This window comes from Agelaius tricolor, unplaced genomic scaffold, assembly GCF_023055355.1.
Source record: "Agelaius tricolor isolate 1412-34295 unplaced genomic scaffold, bAgeTri1.0.p SCAF_6, whole genome shotgun sequence".
In the NCBI taxonomy this organism is placed as follows: Eukaryota; Metazoa; Chordata; class Aves; order Passeriformes; family Icteridae; genus Agelaius; species Agelaius tricolor.
In genome coordinates, this window is record NW_027269266.1 from 50,245,580 (window position 1) to 50,263,285 (window position 17,706).

Below are 17,706 nucleotides of genomic sequence, written 5' to 3' on the forward strand. Positions count from 1 at the left end.
TTTACCTGGGCTTTCAAAATGTAATTGTAGTTCTCCTCCTTCCAGAATAAAGGGTGGTAGAGAGTCTATTTACCTCATTTATTAAATTTCACACAGTTAAATTAAGTGAAATAAGTGCTTGATTCAGATCCCATTCATTTCAATAGCAGTCTTTCCACTGAGTTTTAGTCAAGTTTTAAATGAAGATCAGAAGATGATCCTCATTTGCATCTAATATGCTTTTCTGCTATGCCTTTTAAACTTAAATATTACCAGAGGCTCTTCAAACCCAGCAGCGTGTATTAACTTGCTTGCTTGTCAACATGCACAAATATCCAAATTTCGTCTGGAAGCCCTAGAGTCATTGTTAGCATTTATTCCCATGAATGCACAGTTGTTGAAAACAAACTTTTAAAGCTTTTATCAGCTTGCATTTGTTCTTTGTAGTCAGTTGACAGGGCATTTGCTACAGCAGTAACTTAGCAGTACCTTTTATTGTTTGAAGCAGTAAATGCTGTTTATCTTAGTCCTGTCTGCAGTTTTTGTCTTGTTTTAGTCTTGCTAGAGGAGGTGACCTCATTCTTAAGGGACAAGATGTCCTGTAGGGAACTTTGAGGCATAGAGCTTCCTGTAGCTCTCCAGCATGACTCCACAGGAGGCTGGAACTTACTGTAGAGCAGCTTGGGAGGAAGTATTGGGACTGATGCAGCTGCACATGCCCCCAGAGGCTCAGTGTAGCATTCACCGTGGGTGCTGGAAGCACTTCCATGTCCTCAGTGGGCAGAACCACACACAGAAGTGGATGGGGTGATCATGGAGGTGGGCAAGTGTAGTTCAAAGCAGCAGATGAAGCTTGTGTGGTTGCTGTTGTGTTTCAGCAGTACTCCACATATGTTGGGTCTCTAGAGATCTCCGTCTGCTTATCTGGGAGAGCTACAGATATAAACATATATATATATATATTTGTGGGTGTGTATGTGTAATCATATACTTATTGGATATGTTGTATTTGTAATAGCAAGCTTTTAGTGTTCTACTTGGAATCAGCTGCAAGTGGTTTGTCTTGTCCTTTTTGAGCCAGTGAGTGCTCACATAGAATTTACACCTCAGGGGATTCAGAAATATGAGCATGAGAACCACAGCTTACTTCAACATAAGACTTGATTTAATATAAATAAAGAAAAACATATGACTTTTTTTCATTGAAAGGCACAAATTGAAATATGCAATTGCAGTGTCTCAAGAAATCCCACATGCTAAAATGTTCACAGCACAGTTAAATGCCTTTAACTCTCATTTCTCAAGTTAACTCATTTTGAAATGATTTTAAACAATTCAGTGCTGATGTAACTAGCAACTGATCCCATATTTTCACAGCCACACATCTTCAGTTTCTTTTTATTGTTCTATAAAATCCTGCTGCTTGATAGATGTTGCCAGAACAAGCAACAGTGAAGAATGTGGGGGTTTTTAGACCATGGAAACAGGCTTATTTATCCATTGTCATCTACTTGTTTTCCCAAATATCCTGGTGTAGATCTTAAGGTGCCATAGCCCTGCCAGACGTGTCACCAGATTCAAGGCTTGGTGAGCTATGCCCATTGTTGTGCTCTGTGCAGACTGTTTACACCACTTGCAACAAACACAGCAATACAAACTTCTCCATGGATGCCAGGAGAACCATTCCATTTCTGTGAGCCATTTCCCAGGGCCTGAACTTCACATGAATGGAGCTTTGTGACAGTCCTTCTCACACTCCAGAGTTCTGCCCACAGGATGCACGCAGGTTTTTTGAGATGAGCATAGTAGATGTGCTGGTATATGAAACTGGAGGGTTGGATGACTGCAGCCATGGACTTCTATCCAGGACCTGTGCTGCCTGATAGACAGACCCATCCCTGGGGGAAACAAGCCGCTGTAGTGCACAGAGCTTCTGGGACTGACACCAGAGTCTATTGCCCCTTGCATGGTCTCTTGTTTGGGTGCACACAGTACAGTGTAAGACAGACTTGCTTTGGTCAGTATGTGGATTTCACACAGCATGAAGATCATGCTTCTAAAACACAGGCATGGGCAATGCTTTCTCTTGGGAGACCCAGAATAAGTGGGATGGCAGAACATCCATCCAATATAACCAATATACCACCAACTCTGCCTTTCCCCACTCTTTAATTTCCTCTTCAGTGGTTCCCAAAGTCTTGTTCCTTTCCATAGCACTCAGCAGTATTTCCCCATGCTGTACACCACTTGAATGTCTAAGCTGCAGTTGGCATTTTGTCTTGAAGAGCCCCATTTTGAACACTATAGCATCCAGCTTCAGTTGCTCTGTTGTATGTAGGGAACAGTGAGTCTAAAAATGGCAAGCCAGGGCATGAACTCATCACTTTGCCCATCCTGATACGGATATATTTGTAGAGCCAAGCTGATCACCGTGCTCTGTTGGGCTCCCATGGGAAAACTTGGGGGCACCTCAGAGTCCATGCTGACTTCACAGAGCACAGTCAGTACAGCTTGAGTTTCTCTAAATATGGTTAAAAAGTGGGGGAAGGTGCCTCTGTGGTTTTCTGCACAAAATTTGTTAAGTGTTGTGTCTAGTATTTATAAACTATTCATTTATAAACTACTCATTATTTAAGTTCACTGGTTATTGCACTTGTAATAGACCTTTTAACCTTGAGCAATAGCTGAAAAGAGAAAGCCCCATGCAAGCTCTTAGTTACCTTTGTGGCAGCCTCTCCAGAGGGTGTGAGTTGGAAGAGCAACCCAACAGCAGCACCCCAGCTGCTGGGGAGGATGTCTTGGGGAGCTTGGTTTTCCAGCCATCATTCTCAATAAATAGCCTGCAAAAGTCAAGGCAAAATCCTAGTGCACTAGTCACTGGCCATGTGTCAGAGAACTGGGCTGAAATGTAGCTTAGAGAAGGGCTGAAGCCTGAGGGGAGCATCCTGGTAGCACTGGGAGTGGGAGCTGGCCCAGGTGGCAGCTGCTTTGCAGGGAGAGGAGAGTCCTCAAGTGCAGAGGCCACCACCCCTGGGGCATGCTGGGGCACCACCAGGCATTAATGCCAGCACTGCCTCCCTTCCTTCAGCATTTTGCCACTGATGGACCCAGTGGATCCTGGCTTCTCCCTCTGGTCACCTCATATTATTCCCAAGTCTTTTTCAGGGCAACTGCATCCCAGGACCCCATCTTCTGCCTACTATGTGTTCTGCAGTCTTTGATGTAACACCTTACCTTTGGCTATAGTTCATGTAATGTTGTTCAGGGAGCTTATTTTCCTAAATTATACAAACAAACCTGTGCTGGTCATCTGTCCCTCTTTGTTATTTAGAACTCCAGCAATGCTTGGGTCATCTGCAGGATTCCTCAGCAGTGATTTGAAGTATTCTTTGAGATCAGTGACAAAACCATATGAAGAAAACTGAGCTAAAGATAACTCAGGTTATCTTTCAGTACCTCAGTGGAAATACCCTCTCTGAAAATTCCCATCTATTATTCACCTTTGGAAAGCAACTTTTCCCCAACTGCAAGGTGACAATTCCTGTTTCTTTCGAATTTTCCTTGTATTTACAGAAAATATTTGTATCAACAACAGTTTTATCCTAAGACATTCAGAGGGTAAAGCTTAAATCTGGGTTAGTCCATCCTGTCCATGTACTTGCTCCAAATTTATACCGGTATCAGCAAGAGAAGAATTTAATCCCCCATCCAGTTCACATTGAAGCCAGTGGAAAGATTGATTTCAGCACATCCTGGTCTGGCCTTAATCTCTGGAGGATTAATAAACATACATGCAGAATTAAATAATGGCAACAAAGAAGAAAAATAGAAATATTAGTAAATTATATTGGGGAGGGAAAAAAAAACACACTGGGGAATTAATAAGGTTGAATCCCTTGTTGTCAGAAATACTGTGACTTTGGTGAGGTCTTCATCCAGAAGCAAGTTGTTTTGTATATGATTATTTGTTCTTTCAGGCAAATGCACTCACCAGCAAACAGACCATCTGTCATGATGCCTCCATCCTTTGCAATTTAGGATGTGACTTTTGGCATTGAAGGGCAGGTCTCCACTCCTAATTGGAGTCAGGAAGGGAAACCTAAAATTACATTTATCTGGAAAAGTTGCTTTTGTCAAGTAAATAGAAATAAGAAACCATCTGGGAAAGCTTTCCCTCAAGGCATATTCTTTTTCTCCACTAGGGTGTTAGTTTTGGTAATTTTTGCAATTACAGTTTCCATCTAAGTATTTTTAAGAGCTCTGTCATTGTTTTGGTCCCAGTGTGTCTAAAAGTTGGAATTAATCTCAGCAACTGCATTACTCCAAACCACACTGTTTGAGCAAGAACTTGCTAAAGCCACATGAGGTTGTTTTTCACAGTGTTTTGAATTAAAGTATCTGGATATGTACAAAATCATTATCTTCTGCAGAAGAATTTCCAGTGCCCGAATGTTGCTGTCATTAAGTTGAAACTGGACTTTTTAGGCATTGTATGGGTTTGCAGACACTGTTCTCGAAGGAAAACGTGTGCCAGCATGTGAGCACTGTTTGTACTCCTCACCTTTTCCTAGCTTTCCTTTCCATAACTTCCCATGGCACATTGCAGCAGATTTGGTTTTCCTTTTGTGTCACATGAATTTTCCTCCCTCTTGAAGTTCTTACTCAGTGAAACATACTCTGTAAACATACTCAGCCCAGCAATACTGGGTAATTTCTCCATCCCTTCTCTCTGTAGAGCTGAGGAACTTGTGAATATAAGAAATATTTCTATTTGAGTGATTGATTAATAAAATGTAATGTCACTTTCTTATTTCAACCTCTGATATTTCATACTGTGTTTTCTTTAGGGGAAGCATTGCATGGTTCTTTCTCTTTCTAATAGGTTAGTCATGAAGACAAATGTCCTGTCTGTTCTAGTAGTTTGTTGTAAGCTTAAATATCATTATTTTGATGATTTGACAGCTAGTAAGCTGCGCTTTGCTGTTTTCCACTGCAGGTTATGTGGATCCATTTGATAGCTTTAAGGGTATGCCTTGAAGGTGGTTAAGAAAATACCTGATATAGAGGTCCTGCCCTTAGAGCTGATGTGTATATTTATGCATGACAAGCATCTTCATTTAATTTCAGAGGGCCTATTAGATGAAGGTCCTCATAAAGGGGAAACAGTTTTCCTCCCCTGGCAAGAGCATAGAGATGCAGGGTATGGCCAGGATCTCCTCTGGGTTGTGCAGGAGTTACCCAGGGGATACAGTGGGCAAAGGTTGGGATGGTGTGATTGCTCATACAGACCCAAATTGAGCAATATTTCCTATAAAGTTATTCCATTCACTTGGAAGGTTTTTCCCCCACACTCTGATGAAGATGTGTGGGATGTGGGCAGCACTGATGGTAGCACACCCAGTAGTAGTGTTATCTTCCCAGACATTCAGTGCCAGCTTTGTATCCCAACCAAGCACCCAGCAAGGTACTGCTCTTCCATTAAGTACCTAAAAACAATCAAAAGTGAAATTATTGCTAACAAGTGAGGAGAGAGGAACATTTATAAATACACTGTCAGATTAAACAAATACCCCTCATCTACAAGTTTTGTGTTATCATCAGTGATGGCTAGAAAACATGCAAAAGTACATAAATTTATCATACTAGGGCATATATAGTTATAAGTGTCATATGAAGCATGGAAATGGACTTGCATATCTCTGAAATTGCCTTTGTGAGTTACTATTTTGATGTGTCTATCAGAGCTAAAGGGAGACTAACACAGGCTAAGCATGGATACAAACAGAGTGATTTGGGGATTGGTGATAATTTGGTTTCAAAGCATTCTCTGGGGTTTTTCTCAAGTCTGGGGCAAATATGCGTGACAGGCTTGGGACTTCAATAATCAGAGATTTTCTGGGGAAAAGATGAAAACAGATTTTACTTGTATGAGTGCAATTGCTGCAGGGACCATTTTGTTTAATCTGAGCTTGTATGGATTTGGGAAAATATTGTCGCTTAGCATTACAGCTGTATGGGTGGCCTCTGTCTCCCTACCATCACTTGAGGAAAATGCTATTTAGGAAATGATTTGGTTTCACACTACTACTTCAGGCTGCACAAGAAAAAAGTGGCCAAGGAGCAAAGGGTTGCAGAGGGTGAACCACCATCTAGAAATACACCTGTTAAGTCCAAGCTTGAGGTAGAGAAGGGGAGGAACAAGCATGTCTGTGGACACACAGTAGCTTTTAGTAGCCAGGACAGCCAACCCTGCACTTTTCATAAGCACTAAATTCAATGAGTTTGCATTTGTCAGTATAGTGTGCCTCTTTCCTGAGCCCTTTGATTGCTGCTGCCTTATACAGCACCTGACAGATGGGTCATTTCAGCAACATCTAAATTTTTGTTAGGCTGTCTGTTGAGGTAATGCTGCAGCTGATTCAAGATCAACATCACTTTGGCATTTAAGAATTGCAGCATATGGGCTAAAATCTATATCACACAGAATTTAAATATTTCAGGGTGACAACCCCATGATGCTGCCCTGCAGAATTCTGGGTTGCCCCATGTCATAGGAGTGGTGGCTTGGGCACTAAGGGCCCAGCAGATCACCCTGGCTGGGATAGGAGAACCCTGCACTTCCAGCATGCAGCCCTGCTCTCAGCACTGCCACAGACAGCAGCCTCTTGGGACGTGACCTCTGTGTCAAAACTTTCCAGACCAGTTGTGTTTTTATTATATTAACATCAAAGATAAAAGCAAAGCTTTCGTCTTTCAGGGATCAGGCCATGCCCTGAAGTTCAGTTCTGGATTTTGGCTTTTCTACTGGTCAGGGATTCAGTTCTCACCCTGAATGTTTTACTTTCCCTTTTAGCTAAATATGTAAGTGTCCACATAGAACATATATTATATGGTACATGCTACCATAACCTCCAGTAGTACCCTGCAAGTATCCATGCCCACCACTGACTCCTAAACCTGGATAGTGCTGGCTTTCCTACACATTGGAACAAAATTATGTAATGAATGTATTGCATGTGGCATCAGAATCTGTCCTTTAGAGGACAAGTAGGTTGAGTTCAATAGAGGTTAAATCGTAATAAATTCCAGCCACTCAAGCATGCACATCCCACTTAAAACTCTGCAGAGCAAGGCGAGCACCTCATTGTCTGTGCTTTAGCCTCTGGCCAGAGTGGCATTCACACTGTGATATTATATACAGATAATTATAGCCTGTATCTTTTTAGAATAGTTTCCATAAGCAAAGAAATTGCAGGAATGGTGTTATTCATCAGATACAAGCAGGCCATTTTATTTTCTTTTCAAATGTTCTAGTTAGAAAATTATTCTGCGCTGTTGCTTGAGCTTGGTAATACTGCTGCAGGGATTTACCTTGTTTTGTTTGATTTGGGTTTTATTTGCTCAGCATATACTGCTTATGACCCAGGTTCTCACTTGGTAAATAGTGGTGTGATGAAGTTCACTTTGTGGATGTACTTAGATCCCTTATATCTCTTAGCGCAAACAAAAATTTGTGCATGAGGGAGAAAGCTCCACTGAGGTGCTCTGGCTGATACTCTGACAGCCACACACTGTTGATTTCTTAGCAGAAGCAGCCCTCTTTATTCTGCTCTCCAGATCGTAACTAACATCTCATCTACAGCTACTGTTTACTGGATGGAGGATGTGACGAGGGGACCAGTGGTTTTGAATGATTTTGGTAGAGAACTGCCAAAGTGCTGTCTGCCCACAGTACAGGGGAAAAAAGAGGTCCTGGGGGACCAAGGTGAAGCCCTTTCAGAGCTTGTTATGTCTGGGTTTCCCTCTGCAGCTTCACAAGCAGGGAAGCTCTTTCTCTTGCCTACTTGTTTCTGCTTCCTTGCTCTGTCCTCTGAGCTGTTTCCAATGCATGGAGCACCATAGTGAACCACATCAACAAGCTTTCCTGAGCTGAAAATACCCTCTGTCTAATTATTTATTTATTGTCCTATATTATTTGTAGCTTGGATCAACTCTTTGGCATGGTTCCCTGAGAGGTCCCATGGGAGGGGGAGAGGGAGAAGTGCAAGAGTAACCATGCCCTCTGACTGCTGCCTCAGTCTTGAAGCAGTGAAAAAGTCTGTCTTTCTCAAGACAGCTGGCCCAAGTTCAGAGCTCCAACACTTGTCTGATCCCAAGAGAAGCACATTCAAATGAGTGCAGTTTGTCTTAGGGGTTGTTTCAACAAGCTGGGCTGTTTTATTGTATGATCTGACTGATGCCAAGCCACACAGAGTCGGTGAAGGGCACAGGTGGCCAGGAGGATGCCACCAGGGAAAGCTCCTCCTTCCAGCCATCCTTTGGTTCAGGTGTAGCATCAACACTGCAGCTTTTGCACTGGGCCTGTCTTGAGTATTGGGGCAGATCTTTGCTGGTAACCTCAGAGGTGCAACAAGTGCATTAGGTACATTTGGGGATCCTGAAGAGCACAGCAGGATGACTTATAGTTTTATTTCTGTGAGCAGTCCAAACTGCACCTGCTCCTGCACTGTGTTAGAGTGCTTTCCAAAATCACACTGTTCTAAAGATCAGATATGAGATGCCTAAACTGAGCATCCAAGCTGAGGTTTTGAACAGTCTGAGAATCTGTAATTACTGGTTTTTCCTTGGTTTTAGGATAACATTGCTTAAAATTCAAGATGTCCTCTGGGATGACTCCTTGACTTTTCCAGTCAGTTCAAAGACTCTTCATCCCTGTCCCCAAGAGCAACCAACACTTTTTCCAGAGCAGACTAGCCATATGACAGTACTTCTAACTTTCAAAATGTGACCACTCTGCAGAATAAAAACCTACCTATGACTCTGATAATTTGTGGACCTTGTACTTGAAGCAGACATCAAATACAGATTTGAAGTATGAGCACAATGCAACAGTTAGTTTGAAACTGGAACAGAAACTAAAACAATAAATCCCGTTTAGAATTTCTAAAGCAAGTGTTAAGAAATTCAGAAATTCAAAATATATAAAAAGGGTCAAGCAGCTTAGATGATGTGCTCCCAGCCTGTCATAGTGTTCCCATTTACCAGCAGTTGCCACTCTGATTCCAAACACTATAATGTTTCTCTAGATGTATAATGAGAAATAACTGAGGAATGTGAGTGAACAGCCTTGCTTTAAACATGGCCCAGAGTATTTAATCTGTTATAACTGTAACTCCTAATGCTGATGATTGTACTGAGAAGTACCACATGTTCAGTGAATAGTTTTGATGATTGGTAAGTGTGTTTTTATCACTGTCATTACACTGTTTTTCCTACTAATAAAGCATCAGTTGTTCAGTAAATCTTCAACAGGTGTTGTCTTTTGTTACTAGAACTGAAACATATTTCCAGCTTTCTCAAGAATCTTTGTTATTTGCTTTGCAGCACCCCAGTTTGTGATTGGTATTTCTGTGAATTATGGCTCTACAAAACTATCATTTCATATATTCATTTCTCCAAGTTAAAACAATATAATTCTTTCAATATGGAAAGCTGTGCCGTCAGGCTGGGGTTGCATTATGCAAACGATGAGATAACAGCCTCCTTTTGCTCCCACTGAAGAGCAAAGTGGAGCTGAAGGAGCCCCTGGAAGGGGTTGTGAAGTTTTTTACCACATTGTCTTATGTATCATTCTACTTTTCTCTGTATTAGCATAACTGAGAGATGTGTTCATTTGACCCCTGTAGGGATAGCGCAGGGAATGACTGTATGAGTACAGAATTTTTCAGGGTTGTGTCTGGTGTTTTTCTTCAGAGCAAGTTTGCATTTTGCTCATGCATTGCAATCAAATACAATCTTGATAACTTTTTTCAGTTCCTCTAGATTTAATAAAGCAGAGTAATATTATTTCAGGAGGGGATTAATTTTTCCATCGTGCTGTTATAAATATTTGAAATCTCAGTGGTGCTCTGTGTGACACCTCTTCCTTCCCCACCAGGCAGAAATGGATTTGAGTGCCAAAGATGAATATGCCAGAAAATCTAAATCTGTCATACTCCCAAAATGTCAGAGTGGCAAGAGATGTGTAAGCCCTGGAGGTTCAGTTAGACCTTAAAACCCGAATTTGTGGTTTAAGGGGTCCTTCAGGAAGCCCCCCTTCCTTCCTCTGAGCTTACAAGGAGACCCAATGCCCCTGAAAGTAATGTAAAATAGGTCCTCAGGAAAGTCACTTTTGGTGATACCTGGCAACATGCCAGTTTCAGTAGTGTTCAGTGGAACTGTATCAATGTCCTCTCTTCAGGAACTGAGTTATATTTGTGATGCAGAAAACTTAGTGCTCCCTATGTACAAAAGCCTCGTATTGCAGCTTTTTTATAACAGACAGTGATGGGCAGTTATTCCAACTCTAAATTCTGGTACATCTCTGTCCCTGGGAAACACTGCATACTTCCTACACTATTGCCATTGGAGTCATGACAGATAATGTTTTTGTTTCTTATGAAGATGATGCTTAACTTACTGTAGTGCTTTTAAAGATAAGTGAGAAACAAGTCTTTGCCCTGTAGTTAATTCTTCCTTTCCTTCATGGAGCTTTCTCCTTTCCTCCACAGTTTGTCAAGGGACAAATAACAAGCTGACCCAACTGGGACATGTGGAAGACCATTTCACCAGCCTGCAGAGGATGTACAACAATTGTGAGGTGGTACTCAGCAACCTGGAGATTACATACGTGGAGCACAATCGTGACCTCTCTTTCCTGAAGGTTAGTGCTCATGGCCAATGAGGTCTTCTCTGCTACAACAAATCCTACTCCGTTTTTTAAGTGCAAAGGATCAGCTGCTGATAAAATTCTGTGATGATCCAAAACATAGCTAGTAAAGGTGCTAGTTAAGCATACCTGTAGGCTGCAGGATGCACTCAACCCTACTAAAGAAATCAGGTACTTTGAGAAATAGCTTTTCAAGCACTGCGCTGGGTGCCATAGAGATGGGTTTCTTCTCATTTATAATTAGAATTACACCCATACTTATTATCTCACTTCTCAGAGAGCAAAAGGCTTTGTGGTGCTGTTGGGCAAAGCAAAGCACAAAGCGAGTGGCAGATTGTGAAGTGTGGAGACCTTTTTCCTGCCCTCCAAACTGCGATCCCTTCCCCTGCCATAGTGGTGAGTGCCTCTCCAGCCTGAAGTGCTCACACCCTCAGCAGGCAGGCAAGTCCTGTGCAATAACTTCCCACATGGATTCTTGAAGTGATCTTCAAGATAATACCCTGTGATTGACACATGGGCTACTCCCAGCTCAACATTTGTTTTGTGCACAAGTTCATGGGCAAATTAAGGCAAGCTGAGGAGGGAGTGAACCGAGGATGGATGTTTAAACACAGCCATGGCATGGGGAGGAGCCATGGCTGACATAGGGACCTGCAGGTTCTCCACCAGCAAGTAACAAGCAATATCAAAAAATCTGTGGTTTGAACATATGGGTTACAAATATGATGGTATTGCCATTCTTCTTTCCCAAACACAACCTGATTGGGGAGCTCAGGGTTCCAAGGAACATAATGAGTCTCTTGAAAATTTACTGGTAGTCTTCACAGAAAAGGAAAATATCTTTAGTAGCCTGAAGGATTTTCACTTGCAGTGATTTTTGTAGGGGATAGAAATGTATACGTTTCACAATGCAAGACAGGAACAAACCCACATGCAGGAACAGTACCTCACTTGTCTTTTTTCCTGTAAAGATATAAATTGTTTAAGAAGGAGAAGGTTGCCTAGTCTCTCACTTTAATGAGCATGGGAAGGGACACAGAAGGGACCATGTAAAAGCCTGAATCAGGCAGCATCTGTGTGCTGCCAGTTGCTGAAGGCTAGGCAAGTGTTTATGGGAAGCATCACACTTAGTTGCCATTTCATACATGCTTGCCCTTTTCTCCTGCATGCCCTAGTCAGCCCCATTTACCCTTATTTGGAGACAGAACCAGGGGTATGCTGGACCTTTGGAATGACCCCCTGGTAGCTGCTGAAAGGGTGAGTTTATACATGCTTAACCACCAAGGTTTTGCACATAGTCCCTTTTTCTTCTTGGATTTATTTTATTTTTAATGAGATTAGGTGGTCTCCCATCCCTTCAAATTGAAAGATGGTGGGTTGGAGGAGTGGGAGGAGGAAAGCCATTATTGAAGAGCACTATGGATTAAGCTGCTTGTTTCTTCTGTTGCTCTCTCAGTCAATACAGGAGGTTGCAGGCTACGTGCTTATCGCCCTTAACATGGTGGATGTCATTCCCCTGGAAAACCTCCAGATCATCCGAGGCAATGTGCTGTATGACAACTCTTATGCCCTGGCTGTTTTATCCAACTACCACATGAATAAAACCCAGGGACTCCGACAGCTGCCAATGAAGCGGCTTTCAGGTGAGACACGGGCAAGAAGGGGAGGCACCTCTAAAGCCAACTTCAACTGTCACTTTTTGATGTCAAGATCTGTTAGAGATTGCCTCTCAAAGTCATGGGCCATCAAAACCTGCTTTAAAAGCAAGGATCTGAATGTAGTTTTCTAATTGCTCTCCTGCTAGCCAGTCTTCTGCAAAAGACAAAGAAAACTCATCAAGATTCATCTTTGTTCCCGAAACTGGCAAAGAAGCACCCATTTGTTATTTTGTATTATTTGATTCTAGTGCATACATATCGATATTTTCTGCTAGATCTCATTGGGAACTGGTAATATGTGTGTCTCACATGGTCTCTGACTGGGCACACCAGCAGTGCCTACTCTGCTGACCACTGTGAGCCCTAGAGGTGGCACCAGGCAGAAGACTACACATAGTGGCATCTTGGTGGCATCCAAGAAAAGCTGGTTCTGCAGAACCTGTTGGTCTGATCCGGGTCTTAGTTACACCATCAGGAGTCTGATGCCCTGATTGTTCCTTTCTGTCAGTATCATGTGACTGAGGGGGAGAAAGATGTAACTTACTTCTCTTTCTTTAGAGCAGAGAGATTTTGGGGACATCTCTGGGGCAAAATAGGGATTTGCTTCACGTAGCAATTTTTTTTTTTTCTTTAACAGAAATCCTCAATGGAGGTGTTAAAATCAGCAACAACCCCAAACTGTGCAACATGGATACTGTTCTTTGGAATGACATCATTGACACAAGCAAGAAACCTCCCACAGTACTTGAATTCGCAAGCAACCTGTCTTCTTGTGAGTATTAACTTACGAAAAGTGCTATGTGTCCCCCTCCATTTCAGAGAGTAAAATGAACATCCCACCTTTCATGCAGTGGGTTCCTATTCCAACAATTTCTAACAAAGGCCATCCAGCTCTGTTACAAGAGAAGTGCTTTCATTTCTGCACCACTGGCCTAAGACAGAATTTTTCATGATGGTTAGGTCCTTAACTCATAACTCAGCAAAGTTCTTGGGAATGTTCCTCTTGATTTAGGACAGTATCCTGCATATGTGCTCAGCTTAGAAAGACAGCCCAGAAAAACAATGTGTATTCATTTTCTTTCCAGCGTTCTTCTGTTTACATTGTAAGGCTCTGGTCTAGAAAAACCATAAGGGCAGCTTCATGGAGTTACTTGAAGACTTAGAGCTAGGACCCAAGTAATGCCATAAAATTCTCCTGTTTTGGGCTGCACAGATTACCCTGGCAAAAGTATTAATAAATAGGTAGATAAATCTGACACTTCAGATCAACAGGGAGATGAGGGGATATTTAAAAGTTTGTACAGCATATGCTTAGAGCAGGCTCAAGCTAATCCTTCAGCCTTATGAGTCCCTCATAAAATCCCAAGTCATTTCACAGAAAGGAGAGTTTATTTTCATTTCTGAACATTTCATTTCTGGAACTTAAAGTTGGCAGGAAAACATATTTTCTTTATCTTCTTCCAGTTGCATAATTGCCTGAGCTAATAGCCAACTTCTGTGTTGACTTATTTTTCTATGGAGCCCTGGCGTAATCAAGGAGTTGCAAACTATACATGTCAGCACAGGAGTTTGGCTCTGAACACCACAGAAATGTTAGCCTTTAACTTTTCAACTTAAAAAAAATAAAGTTCTTTGGTCCCACACCAAATCAATCAACTCTTGGACAAGTATTGGCATTTGTTCAGCTATTTGATGGCTGATGGGGGGAAGGAGAATCACATGTTGTTAGTGGGAAGAAGCACTGGAGTAGGAAATGTCTTTTAAATGTAGTGAATTCCACATTAATCCCCTAAGACAGCCTTTTATGGCTTTAATAATGATGCCATACTCTAAAATAAGTTGTTTCTCTGGGACTTTGCTTGTCATTCAGAGAAAGAAGAAAGAACAGAGCAAGGAGGGAAGAATGGGAAAGAACCCCGCACTGAATGCTCGAGGTCAGGCAAGGTGTCTGTCCATCCTGCCCACCTCTCCATTAATCATCCATCTGCAGCATAGTCCTGCACAAGGAGTATTTTTGGCAGAGGATGGGAGGAGGGCACAAAGCAGACAAGTCAAATTACTTTGTGGTCAGAGTAGCTGGCAGTTGCCTGTGAATCCAGTTGGATTTGTTTTCTTTTTAGAACTGCCTTGTTCAGAAACACTGATTTACATGTGGCCTGTAGTGAGCAGCTGGCACATGCCTGACTTCAAGCCAGTGGTGACTTGCCATTGCATGAAAACCCCAGCAGAAGGGCCAGCCGGGCAGTAGCTGAGATTCCTGTTCCTGGGAAAAATATTCCTCTTTCGTAAGCTAGACTGACTGGGTATTGTGCTCACTTGCTCAAAGGTGTGGAGGTGGAGAACTGCACGTAGGAAAGCAGAGGTGAACAAAGGATAACAAATTCAGCTCACAAATTTTTTGAGCACTGTTATGTAGGTGCTTCCTACCCTGGTTTATCAGGAAGGAAAGCTCAAGTCATTGTTTTCTGTTGTTCATGGTACCTTGTTATTTTCTTAGTTTACAGAATATTATACTCTCTCTTGTGTTCTAGGTCCCAAATGCCATCAGAACTGCACAGAAGATCACTGTTGGGGCCCTGGTGAACAAAACTGCCAGACATGTAAGCCTGTATATTAGTTAAGAAACACCTTGTGTGCTCTAACATACATACTACATTTCTGTCTACTGGAAAAATAACTAATTATGCAAGTAGGATGTTTCCTTGATACTAAGAGAGCAGAAACATCCATTTACAAGTGCCTGAGATTTTGCAACAGTTTATTTTTACTAAAGTAAAGGTTGAGGGGGAACACCATGACAATTTGTCTCACTGCTTTTTTTTTTTTTTCTCTAAAAAGTGGGGAAATACACTGGGTTTTGTTTTGTGAAAAGTTCAGTGGAAAAATGGCTGATCTAGACATAATGCAAATGGAAGCAACATCCTACATTCAGTTTTCCATTGCAAATAGTCACCTGAACCTAAGTTTTTTGTCTGCAAGTATCAAGCCACATTTGTATGAGTTAGAGCTTGAGGAAAGAGGACCGTATACCTTTCCTGTCTTCACTTAGTGCATGCTTCAGTTTTTGTCAGCTGGCTCTGCAGTTTGGCTCTCGGGGTGCACAATGGCTGCGCATACAAAGCCCTTCCTGGGCTGGTTCCTGCAGCTGAGGCTGCACAGCTGTCCCAGGACCTTGCGAAACCTCAGGTCTCAGCCCTGCAAGCTTCCAGCATTTACAAACCCTCACTGGAATCAGGAGTGCATGAAACAAAATCTTTTGCGGGCTCTTGCTCACCTCTCCAGGCATTTGAGACTCTGGCCAACTGAAAACGTATCCCACATTGCCATATGTGGGAAAGTTTGGGGGATATGTCTCTTTCTTCTGGAAATGAACGTGGGATACTCTATATGAAGTAAAAATGTTTGATGCAATGTATGTTTCCAGCAGGAAACTCTAGTCAATAGTTATCAAAGTGATGAGGTGCTTTATTCCCCTGCTAATTCTTACCAAAAAATTGTATCAAAATGCTGTTCATGTAGAACAATGTGCCTTTTATTCCCCTGTTGCTATCAGAGAAACTAATGCATACTGTGGAAATAATGTTTCCTGGAAAATATACAACCTTGCTTATAGGTCTACAAGAAAAAATAAAATAATACAGTTTGGATACAGAACTGTGTAATGGAAAAAGAATATATGATTTTGAAAAAATCACTGTTATATACCCTGTAGCTGGCTATTTTTTGAAATAATTTTCTGTTAATTAACAACCATGGTTTTCAGACTTATAGGAATTTCTGATAATATTGTAATTCATTTGTGCCAACTGTGAAGTTGATAACAGTTAGCACAGTGCACAGCTGAAATGCTCAGGATGCTGTATGAAGCAGAGTAGCCATCAGGTTCTTCTGGCACTTTATGCCAGGCTTCATGGATCAGTAATTTTTTTTTTTTTTTAAGAGAACAAACAATCCCATTTTGGGTCTCTGATACAAAAACATGCTAGCCATTCATTTGTGGGGTTTTTAAAAATTGTTCTGATGATCCTTTTCTCTGCTTTGATATTCAAATGAAGAAGCTTTCCCAATTCTCAACAAAATGTTTCAGGCAGTTTTTGCTTTTTTGCAAAAAGTTGGACCAGGGCCAGTTCTTTCCTTTGGGCTGTTGCACTGGTGCAAACCCTGAGGGAGTTAGGTAATGAAGAAAAATTTGGCCAAGAATTTGAACATTAAAGAAAAATAATTCAATGTGCATATGAAATCTGCTTGCTGAGTGAGTCTCCCCTATCTCTGCAAATTTTGGAAATATTTTACTGCATTAAAGGGATGTTTTACAGCACCATACCTACAATGTACAGTTTCCAGTTATAGTACGGAGTCCTGGCAATTCTGTCACATTGTTTTTCCCAAAGGTAGCACCACAATAGTAAATTTTCTCAATGAAATGGAGACAGATGTCTCCAACTCTCTGTTGCCCAGCTATAAGATGCAACGACTCTGTCACAGTTTTACTTGGTGAACAAGGCATTGGTGCAACAGGGTTGTTCTTTCTAAGCAGGACATATTTCCTGGCTAGGATCAGAGTTCTTAGCACCTCATAAGAGCCAAGATAATTACAGGCTGAACATGACCCCTTCTTACCACCACCCACACTCGCTCTCACCCCTCCCAAACTTTGGCCTTAAATGAGGACAGAACGTCCCATGAGGAAAATCTAGCACAGAACCTGCACCAGACCTTTTCTCCATATTTCTTGATCCCATTACAGCAGGTACAGCTGATGTTTTTCATTTTTTCTTGTATCTTCCAGTAACAAAAGTCATCTGTGCTCAGCAGTGCTCTGGTCGGTGCAGGGGAAAGGTGCCCAGCGACTGCTGCCACAACCAGTGCGCCGCGGGCTGCACCGGGCCTCGGGAGAGTGACTGCCTGGTAATGATGCTGCACCACCACCACAATGGCTTCAGTCCCTGACACGGCGAGCAGGGCTTTCAGCTGCATGTCCTCTAGCCTTCTGCAGCCCCAGAAGGACTCCTGAGAGATGCTGACCTGGAGGGTGCTCCAGGGCTTCCCTGCATGGGTGGTTGTTGGGAGAGAAGATGACATGAACCTCACAGCACCCTGAGCTGGTCTTTACTGACTCTGCCCATGGACCTTCCTAGTGTATTCCAAACCAGTGCTAGTGCCTTTGACTGCCCAGTGAGCTCAACATTGTTGCAGAGCATGCAAGAGTTTGCTATAGGCAACTTCCCCACATGAACAAGCCCACAGCTGCCCCTACGGTTATCTGGGCCAGCACAGCTTTGCCTTGTACTCCTTAGCACTAGTCAGTAGTAATCTTGGTTTACTAAAGCAAGAACTTGTAAGGGAAGTAAAGTGATGGAT

General features: G+C 42.2%; 1 protein-coding gene across 2 annotated transcripts in view; it reads left to right on the forward strand.

Annotated features, from left to right (window-relative positions):
• The window catches only part of EGFR (epidermal growth factor receptor), a 157,719-nt gene that overhangs the window by 98,304 nt on the left and 41,709 nt on the right, over window positions 1–17,706 (forward strand). For both annotated transcript variants that reach the window (XM_071429765.1, XM_071429766.1), the window contains exons 2-6: window positions 10,530–10,681; window positions 12,144–12,330; window positions 12,983–13,117; window positions 14,877–14,945; window positions 17,135–17,253. In XM_071429765.1, the coding sequence (XP_071285866.1) occupies window positions 10,530–10,681; window positions 12,144–12,330; window positions 12,983–13,117; window positions 14,877–14,945; window positions 17,135–17,253 (662 nt within the window). The remainder of the gene's footprint in view (window positions 1–10,529; window positions 10,682–12,143; window positions 12,331–12,982; window positions 13,118–14,876; window positions 14,946–17,134; window positions 17,254–17,706) is intronic.